A 15,401-nucleotide genomic window follows, 5' to 3' on the forward strand; every position below is an offset into this window, starting at 1 on the left:
GAAATTTTTCTCCCTATATTAGGAAAGATGTTTACAAGTCCGGAAATTGACGTTATTAAGTAATATCAGAAAGGAGGGGCAGGTGGGCACCTGACCTGTGGTTAAGTATGATTCATAGATGAAAAAAAAAAATAAAAAAAAAGTCTTTCTCCATTGAGTTGTATGGACTGCAAATACTATATAAGGACTGTGAATCTGAGCTAAAATCGGAGTCCTTCCCCTACGCTTGTCAGACGGCGGAGCTACGGTCCGTTGAACCCAGAATCTGACTGATGTGTGCAACAGCTGGCAGTTTCATTTGGTGAGAATAAAAGACTATCTTTATCACTAAACTTCTCCAGTCTCAGTTTCAATCTCTTCATTATCTATTTGTCTCTTTAAACTGTATCACATAAATACTACACACATAAGTGAGTTATCTTTCACTCATGTAGACATTATGTGGGAAAATAAATGGCCAAAGATTCACATAGATCGTAGAAGACAGAAAGTCGAGGTCATGGGAATTAGATTTGAACTGCGCCTTCTGTCACCCCCTCTATACCTCCGTGTCCGAAGGCACTCCTTTGGTCCCCTGTTCACCTCACCGTGGAAAGGGGTTCCGCGGAAGTCTAGAGAGGGGTGGATAAAACATCTCCTAAATAAACAGGTTCTTTTGTAATTTTCAGAATCCCGTTGCGAGTTAATGACTTTGAATAACTTTGTGTCATCAGCAAATTTAATTACCTCACTAGTTACTCCCATCTCTAAATCATTTATAAATATATTTAAAAGCAGCGGTCCTAGCACAGACCCCTGAGGAACCCCACTAACTACCCTTCTCCATTGTGAATACTGCCCATTTAACCCCACTTTCTGTTTCCTATCCTTCAACCAGTTTTTAATCCACAATAGGACATTTCCTCCTATCCCATTACCCTCCAATTTCCTCTGTACCCTTTCATGAGGTACCTTGTCAAACGCCTTTTGAAAATCCAGATACACGATATCAACCGGCTCCCCTTTGTCCACATGTTTGTTTACTCCTTCAAAGAATTGAAGTAAATTGGTCAGGCAAGATTTCCCCACACAAAAGCCGTGCTGACTTGGTCTCAGTAATCCATGTCCTTGGATGTGCTCTGTAATTTTGTTTTTGATAATAGTCTCTACCATTTTCCCCGGCACCGACGTCAGACTCATCGGTCTATAATTTTCCGGATCTACCCTGGAACCTTTTTTAAAAATTGGCGTTACATTGGCCACCCTCCAATCTTCCAGTACCACGCTCGATTTTAAGGATAAATTGCATATCACTAACAGTAGCTCTGCAAGCTCATTTTTCAGTTCTATCAGTACTCTAGGATGAATACCATCCGGTCCAGGAGATTTGCTACTCTTCAGTTTGCCGAACTGCCCCATTACGTCCTCCAGGTTTACCGTGAAGTCAGTAAGTTTCTCCGACTCATCCGCTTGAAATACCATTTCCGACACCGGTATCCCACCCAAATCTTCCTCGGTGAAGACCGAAGGAAAGAATTCATTCAATCTCTCCGCTAAGTCTTTATGTTCCTTGATCACCCCTTTTATCCCTCTATCATCCAGTGGCCCAACCGATCCTTTTGCCGGCTTCCTGCTTTTAATATACCGAAAAAAAGTTTTGCTATGTTTTTTTGCCTCTAATGCTATCTTTTTTTTGTAATCCCTCTTGGCCTTCGTTATCTGCGCCTTGCATTTGCTTTGACACTCCTTATGCTACTTGTTGTTATTTTCAGATGGTTCCTTCTTCCATTTTCTGAAGGCATTTCTTTTAGCCCTAATAGCTTCCTTCACCTCACTTTTCAACCACACCGGCTGTCTTTTGGACTTCCATCTTTCTTTTCTAATTCGCGGAATATGTTTGGCCTGGGCCTCCAGGATGGTATTTTTGAACAGTGTCCATGTCTGTTGTACAGTTTTTACCCTCTCAGTTGCCCCCCTAAGTTTTTTTTTTTAACCGTTCTTCTCATTTTATCATAGTCTCCTTTTTTAAAGTTAAACGCTAACATATTTGACTTCCTGTGTATAGTTACTTCAAGGTTGATATCAAAACTGATCATATAATGATCACTGTTATCAAGCGGCCCCAATACCATAACGTCCCTCACCAGATCATGCGCTCCACTAAGGACCAAGTCTAGAATTTTTCCTTCTCTCGCCGGCTCCTGCACCAACTGCTTCATAAAGCTCTCCTTGATTTCAAGGAATTGTACCTCTCTAGCGTGTCCCGATGTTACATGTACCCAGTCTATATTTGGATAATTGAAGTCAATAAATACCTCTGTCTACCAAAATTACAAATAGTTGACAAGTCAAACAGATCAGAATTTGGCAATACAACAAAAGTATCCGGTTCAGATAAGTACTCTTTCCAAGTTTTTTTCTTTTTTTCTTTTTGAAAAAGTTTTGTTGAATTTAGAATTGGCTGAGAGTATCTCCTTTACAAATGTTGCCAAAGTATTCAGCTAAACAATTGGCAAATTAATTTATGACATATAGTGTGGAGTTTTTTTTAAGACACATGATTGATACGGTCCTCTCATTATACAAAAGGCTTGTCCTTTAACAACGAGATGGTCTGTTATACCTGATGTCTTTTTTTCTCCACTTTTGTTGTATTGCCAAATTCTGATCTGTTTGACTTGTCAACTATTTGTAATTTTGGTAGACAGAGGTATTTATTGATTATATATTCTACCTATTCCGGTTTTTGAATTGAGTGATAATTGAAGTCACCCATTATTATCAAATTGCCCATTTTGTTTGCATCTCTGATTTTTTTTTATCATTTCTGTGTCTACCTGCTCATCCTGGCGAGGCGGACGGTAGTACACTCCTGTCACCGTCCTTTTCCCTTTTATACATGGAATTTCAACCCACAATGATTCAAAGGTGTGATTTGTGTCCTGCTGAATTTGTAATCTATCTGAGTAAAGGCACTCCTTAATATACAATGCTACCCCTCCACCAGTCCGGTCCACCCTATCACTACGATGTACTTTGTACCCCGGTATGACAGTGTCCCACTGGTTATCCTTCTTCCACCAGGTCTCAGTAATGCCTTCGGCCGATAATCGAAAAAAGAAAGGTGTTTTTAGCGCGAATTTGGATCATTTTTATTGGACCCTTTTTTTTTCACAAACAAGTCCCAAAAAAAGTGCCCTAAATGACCACCGGAGGGAATGGGGGATGATCACCCCTGACTCCCCCAGTGGTCACTAACCCCCTCCCAGCATAAAAAAACCCAAACTTTAACAACATTTTTTGCCAGCCTCTATGCCAGCCTCAAATGTCATACCCAGCTCCATCACAGCAGTATGCAGGTCCCTGGAGCAGTTGTTAGTGGATGCAGTGGACTCAGTGGTGTAGCCAGACTGCCAATTTTGGATGGGCCTGAACCCAAAGTGGGTGGGCACAAAATTTTCTCTCTACCCCCCTCCCCCAGCAAAATTTAGTCACGCTAATCAGATGCATTTGTCACACAGGGTAAAGTGCTGCTTTTCAGTGCATCAGATTTCAGAAAATTTATTTAATAGCCTAACACCCTTTTCAATGAGCTTTCAGAGGCCAAAACCTCCTGCCTCAGGTCAGTATAATGCTGTTACGGTATCCTCGCCTGACCTAAGGAAGGAAGTATTGGTCTCTGAAACTTCATTAACACAGGTACCATATTACTTTATCATAAATTAAAAATAAAATTATTTTCTTTACCTTTCTTGTATGGCCATTTACTTTTTCTCATTGTGTCGCTCCCAGTCTCTAGATTCTGCTTTCCTTCGTTTTCGCTTAACTCTTCTGCCACGGTTTCCTGGCCATTTCTCATTTTTCTCTCCTTTTTCTTTGCTTTCTTCAATATTTTTCTGCCTCTCTCTCTCTGTCCTGATTTAATTCATTCTTACTATCCATTCTTTAATTTCCTTCATCTACTTATGGCTTTTCATCTTTTTCTCACCCTTGTTCTCCCCATGCCCCTTCCTCTTATTCTCCAGTCTTTCACTACTCTCCTTTTCCATCCAGCAGCTCTCTTCTTTCTGTCCCCATCCTTCCAGTCTCCCCTCTTTCTTTCTGCATCCTTCCATCCAGTGTCACCTCTTTCTCCCTACCCTTCCATCCAGCGTCTTCCCTCTTTCTCTCCCCATCCTTCCATCCATCTATCCTCTCTCCTGATCCTTCCATCTAATGTCTCTCTCCCTCTTTCTAACCAGTGTCTCTGTATCACTCTACCCTTTTCTGTTCAGTGTCCCTTCTCTCTCCACATCCTTCCAGTCTCTCACCTTTCTCTCTGCATCCTTCCAGTCTCTCCCCTTTCTCTCCCCATCCTTCCATCCAGAGTCTCTCTCCCCATCCATCCGTTTTCCCTCTTTCTCACCCCATCCTTCCATCTGTTTTCTATCTTTTCTCCCCATCCTTCCATGTTTTCCCTCTTTCTCCCCATCCTTCCATGTTTTCCCTCATTCTCTGCCATCCTTCCATCTGTTTTCCCTCTTTTCTCCCCATCCTTCCATGTTTTCCCTCATTCTCTGCCATCCTTCCATCTGTTTTCCCTCTTTCTCCCCATCCTTCCATGTTTTCCCTCATTCTCTGCCATCCTTCCATCAGTTTTCCCTCATTCTCTGCCATCCTTCCATCTGTTTTCCCTCATTCTCCCCATCCTTCCATCGGTTTTCCCTCATTCTCTGCCATCCTTCCATCTGTTTTCCCTCTTTCTCCCCATCCTTCCATCTGTTTTCCCTCTTTCTCCCCATCCTTCCATGTTTTCCCTCTTTCTCCCCATCCTTCCATCTGTTTCCCCTCTTTTTCTCCCCATCCTTCCATGTTTTCCCTCTTTTCTTCGACGAGGCCCGCCCTGCATGCCAGCGCCAGCTCCCATTGCCGGCCACTGCTGCTTTTCCTGTTGAGCAGCAGGGCCGGCGCTACAAAAAGAAGAAGCGCTAACGGCGCTAAGGACGAGAAATGTTAAAAAAAAAAAAGCGCGGCACCGGCAGGCACTGTCTCGGCAGCCTTGAGGCATTGGCTGCTGGCTCGCAGACTCCTCCCGTCTGCGGGAGGAGCCTGCGAGCCAGCAGCCAATGCCTCAAGGCTGCCGAGACAGTGCCTGCCGGTGCCGCGCTTTTTTTTTTTTAACATTTCTCGTCCTTAGCGCCGTTAGCGCTTCTTCTTTTTGTAGCGCCGGCCCTGCTGCTCAACAGGAAAAGCAGCAGTGGCCGGCAATGGGTGCTGGGGCTGGCGCTGGGCGGGCCTGGGCTGAAATTGGGTGGGCCTGGGCCCAGCCAGGCCCACCCATAGCTACGCACCTGAGTGGACTTCACCTAGGTGGACCCAGGCCCATTCTCCCCACCTGTTACACTTGTGGTGGTAAATGGGAGCCCTCCAAACCGCCCCCCCAAACCCAAAGTACCCACATGTAGGTGCCCCCCTTCAGCCATAAGTGCTATGGTAATGGTGTAGAGTTGTGGGCAGTGGGTTTTGGGGGGAATTTGAGGGGCTCAGCACCCAAGGGATGGGAGCTATGGACTTGGGAGGTATTTAATTTGTTTTTTTTAATTGTTACAAGTGCCCGGTTGGTGTCCTGGCATGTGAGGAGGACCAGTGCACTACGAATCCTGGCCCCTCCCACAACCCAATGCCTTGGATTTGTTCGCTTTTGAGCTGGGCGCCTTCGGTTTCCATTATCGCTGAAAAATGAAACCACCCAGCTCAAATCCGCACAAATCCGATGCATTTGCCGGGCACAAACCATATTATCGAAAAAAAAGATGGACGCCCATTTTTTCTGAAATTACGGTCTGGCCCACCCCTTCACGTACTCGTTCTCAGACATAGACGCCCATGGAGATGGGCGTTCGTGTTCGATTATGCCCCTCTATATAAACTATCATTGATCTATAGGAGGGAGGACACAAACGACTGCATATGAAAAGATTAAATATTGAGATAGAAACTTTCTATTTGACAATAAAATGAGTAGAATTTGATAGATTTTTTTTTAAGCCATATGATGGCACGCCGAGCCTATGCCTTATAGCCTGCTGAGTTGGGCTGGCTGGGTGGCGACTTTTTTCTCCATCTTTAATTGAAAACAGTAGTTAGAGGTTTCTTAGCAGAGTGAGTGTTCTACATTAGAGATACACAGTTAAGTGTGAGGCTGTGTTTAGATTTTCAAATTATTTTATAAGAGACAGCTGCCTGTGTGATTTCATAAAATACTAGAGTACAATACATGGCACTTTCTGGAATACAAACATTTTTACTAACCTGTGGGCCCCTCATTCCTTGCTCTCCTGATATTCCTGCTTGTCCTGGGCCACCTGGATTACCCTAAAAAAAAATTGCATTCAAAATAAGAGTTTTTCTGTCTAATGCAACCCTAGCAGATATGAGATCTTTTTGAGGATCATCCTTAGATGTTTAGGAGTCAATTTTTAAAGAAATCTCGCTTGTAAAGTAAGAACCTAACTGGCTAGATCAAATCTTTCAAAAATTTAACACACTGAGCATCTACATTTAGCCACCTAAGGGGTCCTTTTACTAAAGTGCACTTTTTGCACTTATCATACATTAGAACATAAGAATAGCCATACTGGGTCAGACCAATGGTTCATATAACCCAGAATCCTGCTTCCAACAGTGGCCAATCCAGATTACAAATACCTTCAGAATCCCAATTAGTTGCAACATTTCATGCTACAATCCTGGGGCAAGAAGTGGCTTCCCCGATGTCCATCTCAATAACAGTTAGTTGCAAAAACTAGTGCATGGTAAATGAAGGGTGTGTGTCATGCATCTGCCCTGTATGTTCCACACAGGGTAGACAATTACCATGCGACAAAAATAGCTCTGCATGTAGTATGGGCCCACTCCAAATGGCAAATACATAATTAAATCATTCCTGGCGCATACCACCCAACACCTCCCCCCCCCCCCCGATCTAATCCCCCTCTGATCCAATCTCTCTTCATAGAGATCCTCCCATCTGATCCCCCTCGATAGAACCTCCCCCTCCAAGAGAGGACTATGTCCATTCCAATCCTCCCAATAGAAGACCCAATCCATTTCCCGGTAGCTCTAACACAGCAACTGGAGGAAACTCCACCTCTTCTGAAAACCCCTCTTGTAACAGTACCTTAACCCTCCCCCACCACTGTGACCCCCCCCCCCCCAAACCCTAGTGGGATAAGGTGGGAGTGGTCCCCTCCTCTCCCACCCAGCTGGTTCCATGTGCAAAATGGTGCCCACAGACCCCTAGTACAACTACTAGGGGTCAGACTTCCATATAAGACCAAACTAAGACTACCACTAGGGTGGTCATTTTGTACCCCGAGCCAGATGAGGTGGGAGCAGAGGAGGACCACTACTGCTTTGTCCCACTAGACCATCAGAGATGGCACTCCAGTAACTCCAGAGTGTTCTTGGGAGGGGGGGGGGGTCAAGGAGTTGTTAGAGGAGGAGTTTCCAGAATTGACAGGGCTTCCTCAGATTTCTGGGTTAGGGTGAGAGGAGCTATGGGGGGGGGGCTGGAAAAGAGGGGGCTATTGGGTGGGGATCAGATTGGATTGAGGCCTCTATGGGGGTGTTGGATTACAGGAGGCAGATGGGAGAACTGACCACTGTATTGACCTCGCTGTCTTTGCTGAGGCAGAAGTGCTACCAGATTGTTGGTAGCATGGCTACACTTAGCCTCTCTTTTTGAGGTGGCGGTATGTGCAGCAGCGACATAGCCAGACAGCTAATTTTGTGTGGGCCTGAGCCCAAAGTGGGTGGGCACAACATTTTCTCTCTGCCCTGCCCCTTCTTTCCCCACCACTCTCCACCCCTCCCCTCTCACCTCCAAACTCAAAATATACTTAAGCTCATGAGGATTCCCAAGCTCTGTCAGCTGAAAACTTCCTCCGAAGATGGTCAGAATTCCCTTTTACCAAGCTTTGCAGGCAGCAGCAGCAACTCCTTGAGCCACCGATACCGGCACCTCATGCATGCTTGGCTATCCATGGCTCAAGGATGTTGTCACCGTCTGCCAAGCTTATAGTAGGGAGTTTTGGCTGCCTTCAGAGGAGGTCCTTAGCTGATGGGATCCCCATCAGCTACAGCAAGGGTCAGGACTGGTGTTATACATGCTAGGGCCCAGGGCAGAAATAAAGAAGGACCCCCCCCCCCCCCCCCACCAATTCCCTCTCCTCCCTGTCCCCTCCATTCTCTCCACCTGCCATTACAATCATACCGACAGACCCTCACCAAATACAGAACAAGGGATCACAAATTAGAAAAGAATTATGTAGACAAAAATTGAACTTGGAACCTCAGAATATACTGCAACTATGGAGAAATAAAAACAGAAATGTATTTCCTTTTCTACTGAGCATAATACAGTGACATCCGCTAGGCACATTTCTCAAGCTAACATATTTCAGTTAATAAATTCAAAATGAAATGCCTTTTCTACCTTTTGTTGTCTGGTGATTTTATTTTTCCATCATGTTGGCTCTAGTTTCTCTCTTCCACTTTCCTGTCTTTCTGCTAATTCTCCTTCAAGCAGCTGTTTTCCTCTCTCGTTCCATTTCCTCACTACACTTGCCTCTGACATATTAATCTTTACATTTTAGCTCTTTCCTCTCTTTTTCTCTTCTGCTCTCTGTCCACTCAAATTTCACCCTCTTTCTAACCCCTTTACTTCTTTCTACTTTTCAGATACCTATCAGATTTCCATCACCTTATTTCACCCACTAGCTCTCCTATTACTATTCCCCATTTCATTCCTTCCCCAGTCTTCCATTCCCTTTAATCTTCAATCTACTCTGCATTATTGTATTTCTACCCCCTGTAATAATTATCCTCCATTTTCTTGCCATCCCCCTTGGCCTCTCCCACATGGTTCTACCGTTCCCAGCGTCTCTTTTCCTCCACCCTTCTAGCCCAGCATCTGCTCCCTCTTTTTCCTCTTGCCCCTCCCCCCGGGGCCAGCATTTCTTCCTCTCTCTTCCCTTCCACCCATAGTCCAGCATCTCTCCCTCACTCACTTCTGCCCCTGGATCCAACATCTCCTTCCTGCCCCTGGATCTAACATCTCCCTCCTCCTTCCCCCTCCTACTTATCATCCTGTGCAGCATCTCTCCTTCCCTCTCCTCCACCCTCATGTTCAACATCATTCCCTCTCTTTTTCTTCTTCCCTCTCTCCCATTGTCCACCATCTCTCTCTCTCTCCCCCTCTTTCTCTATTGCATCCCAAGTCTAACATCTCTCTCTCCCTCTCCCCTGCAGCATCTCTTCTTCCTCACCACCACCATGTCCAACATTTCTCCCTCATCCTTCTCTCCCCTGTGCAGCACCTCTCCCTCCCTCCCAGGTCCTTCACCCCTCCTGTGCAGTATCTCTCTTTCTCCCCCTCATGTCCAACAATTTTCCCTTTTACTAGCACTGTGCAGCATCTCTCCTTCTCTCCCTCCCCTCCACCCTCATGCCAAATAATTTTACCTCTCTCCTATTCTCCCCCCCCCCACCCCTGTGCAGCATTTTTCAAAGGGTCGCAGGCAGCATGTAAGAATCACTGCCACTGCTGCCGGTTGATGTGGAAGCCTTCCCACTGCCATATTCCTCCCAGGAAATTGCATCATAGTTGGGACATGTGGCAGAAAGAAGGCTTCCGGGTCAGCTGGTAGGAGCAGCAGCAGCAGCAATTCTTACATACTGCCCACAAACCTTTAAACAGGCGACAAGGGACATAAAAAAACAGCAGTGAGAGCCTAGCTTGCTCCCTCATTCTGGCATTGGCAAGGGTGCACCGCTGCCAATGCCCACCCGTGGCTACGCCTTTGATGTGCAGTAGTGCTTTCGGCAATCATGACGACATGACGGCTGTCACAGCTGGCCACTCCCCCGAGCTGCTCATGTTGCACCTAGCTTTCACCCCATCCCCTACTTGTGTTACTACTACTACTTATCATTTCTATAGCGCTGCTAGATGTACGTAGCGCTGTACACTGGACAAGAAGAGACCGTTCCTATTCGACAGAGCTTACAATCGAATTAGGTCAAATAGAAAAAATAAGGGATAAGGGAATTACTAAGGTGGGAATAAGACAACATGGGACTGCATAAGTGAGTAAGGGTTAGGAGTTAAAAGCAGCTTTAGGCAGCTAGTGTGGGTTTTGTCATTTCGCTGCTGGTTTTAACATGCAGTAGCCACTAGCTGCTTAATACAGCTTAGTAAAAATGCTCCTAAGTTTCACTAGGAAGATAAATATAGCCTTCCAAATTCTGGGCAGATCTAGGCACAGGTTTAGCTCATGGATTTGAAGGTAGGCTGGTAGTTCTGAATTAGAGCACTAGTCACCAAATTATGCTTGGTAAATCTAAGCACTATAATGGCAGGCTTAAATTTGTCATTCAGCCAACTAACTTCCATATAAAAAAACCCTCTCTGAAATAGAAGAAAAGCCAGGTTGCTCAGCTTCCCCTTCTAATCCCCAAAGAAGCAAACATAATATGCCACCCAATTAATTTCATCCAATCCCCTACATGAGCAAGAATCGTGCATGCCCCCTGCTTCCTTCCTTGGCATTGTGAGGATAAAAGGAAGATCAGAGCAACTTAGATTATCTATCTATCTATCTATCTATCTATCTATCTATCTATCTATCTATCTAGTCAGGAGGGAAACAGGGGAATCATTATCTTTTTTTGAGAAGACATGCTAGGGCTACCGCATGGGTAGCATGCAGCAAAACAACACTACCACCGGGCATGCCCAAGTGCCCTGCAGTAGTTCTGCTGTTGCCACACGTCATTTCCTGCGCAATAAAATACATTTTATTTTCTAGTGTGGGGTAGTATGAGCCCTTACTACCTGCTAAATAGGTGGCAGTAAGAGCTCAGGCAGAAATGGCCGCTCGCTAATTTGGAAATTAGTACCTAGCCATTAATGGCAGAAATAGAAATTCGGCCATTTTAGAGTTACGCTAAAATGTGGCTGCAGCACATGAGAAACCCACGCACTAAAACTACTGCTGGTCACTTTTAGCGCAGCTTAGTAAAAGAACCCCTAAAAGGGCAAGTTATCACTGTGAGCTGATGTTAAGTCAGGTTATTTTACTACAAGTTGTGTTATTTTAGCACAGGATCTCATTGCATAAAATGGGACTCTGTGCTAAAATAATCCGACTTAACAGTAGCCCACATTGATAAATTCCCCCTTAACTAGCTAACTTCATACATCTGATCAGTTAATTTTGTATCAGGTAGATTTTGCAAGATATTCAGCCAAATTGTTAGGAAGATAAGTACGGCTGAATATTTGGTTATAGATAACCAGGTGAAGGCAAACAAAGCAGAGGAAGATCTATCTAGGAGGAACTAAATGGAAAAAAGTTTACTATGCAAATACTAAAAACAAACTACAACCAAGTTTCAATTTGGCAATAACAGCTTTTTGCTTTGAGACCACGGGCCCTGTTTACTACACCGCGCTAGAGGCGTGTTTGCGTTTTTAACATGCACTAAGCATTAGCGCGTGACAACTGTGTAGACGCCCATAATATTCCTTCCTAGCAGCTGTGGGCGCTTTCTTGTTGCTTGTGGTGCCCGTGATGTCGAATAAGCCAAGGAAAAGCCGTGTGTCTCAGAGACCAACATGGTGGCGAAGCATGAGCATCCTGTCCTTATTATGTCAGAGGCAATGGCCTGGCACCTCACACAGTGTGTGAAAGCCCTCCTGGAGGACAAGATGTCACAGCTGAAGTCCACCCTCCATGAGATGAAGGAGACACTGGTGACTCAAGATAGAAGGCTTATGTAAGTGGAGCAAAGAATCACCATGCAGGAGATGGAGGTATCTGACCTGCGGGGCCAGCTGGCAACAATGAAGCAGCACCAGTTAACACTGGAGGAGCGTCTTGAAGAGCAAGAGAATCATAGCTGCCGGAACAACTTGCACCTGGTAGACCTATTGAGGAGAATCCAGAGAAGGATCTGCTGCAGGTTTGTGCACATGAACACCCGGAAAAACTGGGCCTGGCTAACAGAACCACACATTTTGTAGTCAAGCGTGTATACCGGTTGGGACAGCGCACATAGGCTGGGAACCATCCATGGATAGTTATAGCGCACTTTCTCAAGTATGGTGTAAAATGACCATCCTACAGGCTTATCAGATGGTGCATCAAGTGGAGCTCAGAGGGCACAAGGTTCTGCTTTTTGAAGATTTCTCTGCGCAGGTTTCAGCATGACGTTGAACGGTGGCGTCATACTGCTCACAGTGAATCATGGGACCCATTTCTTCATCCAATACCCAGCTTGGGTCAAGGTGTTCCACAATGGCAAGATGAAGGTTTGTGACTGTGCAAGCCTTGAAGGATTTTGTGCAGTCTTTGGAGGTACCTGGGCCAAAGCGCAACCCTGCTCTTTGAAATTTTCTGGGCTGGACAGCGAGGAACTTATAATATTTGCTGTGTTGCTGGAGCTGGGTGGTTCTGTAGGCTGCCTCTTGTGGCCTACCTTGCTGCAGTCCACTGGTCCCCTTGAGTGGCTCCTGCATTAGTGACTGGTATGGCTGCGTGGACTTGGTTTTGACCCTCTTGGGGGCTATGCGCACTACAGAGCTGCGAGATCCCTGCAGAAGTGCCTTCTATCCCCCGAGCCGCAGGGTGCCCTCCCGGCACATACCTCAAGGTACCCTGGTGGTCTAGTGGCTTCTTTGGGGCAGGAAAGATCCCCACTCTTTCCTGTCCACTGGCACTGATCCTCTCGCTGTCTCTACTTTTTTAAAATGGCTGCTGAGACTTCCAGCAGTGCCTCACGAGATTTCCGGTCACGCTGAAATCTGCGCAGAGTAAGCTTCAAAAAGCCCTCTGAGCTCCACTTTGCGTGCCTCCAAAGACCACACAAAATCTTTCAAGGCTTGCACAGTCACAAACCTTTGTCATGCCATTGTGGAACACCTTGGCCAGGGCTGTCATCGCTGTACGCTCAAAAGAAAGTAAGCAAACCTATGATCTGCTGCATCCATGTTGTTGTTCTTTACTGCTGGTGGCATTTTTATTTAATCTCACTTATATTTTCAAACATGCTGGCTTGTGCAGCATATGGATGTACACAGAGGAAGTATAATAACGGAATAACTTTTCATAGGTAGAGTAGTAATTTGTTATAAACTGTAATCAGTGTGTCATTTAGAGGGGCTGGTTATAGGCGTGCAGAGTTTGTTTGTTTTTTCCTCCTGGTAAAGGGCCACTAAAGAGTTTCTATCTATCTATCTATCTATTTACTTATGACATTTATATCCCACAATAAACATGAATTAGGTTGAAAACTAGGAGCATTTAAGAAAAAGATGGCATGTGGGAACTTGCTCCTTTTGTTTTGTAGATTGCAGTGGTATATTATAACAATGCACTTGCTTTTTTTATTACTACTTTTTCACAGAGAGGTATTGAATAATGAGGGAAGGGCTTCCTTCCTGCAGAAGTTTTGTTCAGCATCAGCCTAAATGTCCCAGCATTGTCCAGTTCAGCACACCATTAGCTGCCAAGCTCTGGAACTCTTTACCAGAGGATGTAGTAACAGCGGTTAGCATATCTGGGTTTAAAAAAAAGTTTTGGACAAATTCCTGGAGAAAAAGTACATAAGTATTGCCATACTGGGACAGACCAAAGGTCCATCAAGCCCAGTATCCTGTTTCCAACAGTGGCCAATCCAGGTCACAAATACCTGGCAAGATCCCCCAAAAAGTACAAAACATTTTATGCTGCTTATTCCAGAACTAAGCAGTGGATTTTCTCCAAGTCCATTTTAATAATAGTCTATGGACTTTTCCTTTAGGAAGCCATCCAAACATTTTTAAACCCTGCTAAGCTAACTGCTTTTACTACATTCCCTGGCAACGAATTCCAGAGTTTAACTATACGCTGAGTGAAGAAATATTTTCTCCGATTCGTTTTAAATTTACTACTTTGTAGCTTCATCGCATGCCCCTAGTCCTAGTATTTTTGGAAAGAGTAAACAAACGATTCACGTCTACCCGTTCCACTCCACTCATTATTTTATAGACCTCTATCATATCTCCCATCAGCCAACTTTTCTTGAAGCAGAAAAGCCCTAGCTGCTTTAGCCTTTCCTCATAAGGAAGTCATCCCACCCCCTTTATCATTTTCATCGCCTTTCTCTGTACCTTTTCTATTTCCACTATATCTTTATTGAGATGCAGTGACCAGGATTGAACACAATATTCCTGAACACAATCATCTGCCATTTAGATGCCCAGTCTACCAGTCTCGTAAGGTCTGCTTGTAATTTTTCACAATCCTTTTGCGATTTAACAACTTTGAATAACTTTGTGTTGTCAGAAAATTTAATTACCTCACTAGTTACTCCCATCTCTAGGTCATTTATAAATATGTTGAAAAGCAGCGGTCCCAGCACAGACCACTGAGGAACCCCACTATCTACCCTTCTCCATTGAGAATACTGACTGTTTAACCCTACTGTATGTGGAGGAGTGGCCTAGTGGTTAGGGTGGTGGGCTTTGGTCCTGAGGAACTGAGTTCGATTCCCACTTCAGACACAGGCAGCTCCTTGTGACTCTGGGCAAGTGCCCCAGGTACAAATAAGTACCTGTAAGCCGCATTGAGCCTGCCATGAGTGGGGAAAGCACGGGGTACAAATGTAACAAAAAAATACTCTCTGTTTTCTATCTTTTAACCAGTTTTTAATCCACAATAGGACACCACCTATTATACCATGACTCTCATTTCCTCTGCAGTTTTCATGAGGTATCCTGTCAAATGCCTTTTGAAAATCCAGATACACAATATCAACCAGCTCACCTTTATCCACCTGTTTGTTCACCTCTTCAATGATATGTAATAGATTGGTGAGGCAAGATTTCACTTCACTAAATCCATGTTGGCTTTGTCTCATTAATCCATGCTTTTGAATATGCTCTGTAATTTTGTACTTTATAATAGCCTCTACCATTTAGCCCGGCACCGACGTCAGACTCACTGCTCTATAATTTCCCAGATCTCCTCTGGAACCTTTTTAAAAATTGGCATTACATTGGCCACCCTCCAATCTTCTGGTACCATGCTTGATTTTAAAGATAAATTATATATTACTAACAATAGTTCCACAAGTTCATTTTTCAATTCTATCAGTACTCGGGAATGAATACCTCAAGACCAGGAGATTTGCTACTCTTCAATTTGTCAAATTGCCCCATTACATCCTCCAAGTTTATAGAGATTTCATTCAGTTTCTCTAACTCGTCAGCTTTGAATACCATTTCTGGCACAGGTTTCTCTCCCAAATCTTCCTCTGTGAAGACCGAAGCAAAGATTTCATTTAATCTCTCCGCTATGGCTTTTTATTCCCTGAGTGCCCCAGATGTGGGGAAACAA

At 44.6% G+C, this 15,401-nt stretch overlaps 1 protein-coding gene across 1 annotated transcript in view; it reads right to left on the minus strand.

Moving 5' to 3' along the window:
• The window catches only part of COL6A3 (collagen type VI alpha 3 chain), a 722,910-nt gene that overhangs the window by 300,636 nt on the left and 406,873 nt on the right, over positions 1-15,401 (minus strand). Inside the window, 1 exon segment of the mRNA XM_030209050.1 lies at positions 6,271-6,333. Within this exon segment, the coding sequence (XP_030064910.1) occupies positions 6,271-6,333 (63 nt within the window).

This window comes from Microcaecilia unicolor, chromosome 7, assembly GCF_901765095.1.
Source record: "Microcaecilia unicolor chromosome 7, aMicUni1.1, whole genome shotgun sequence".
NCBI lineage: Eukaryota > Metazoa > Chordata > Amphibia > Gymnophiona > Siphonopidae > Microcaecilia > Microcaecilia unicolor.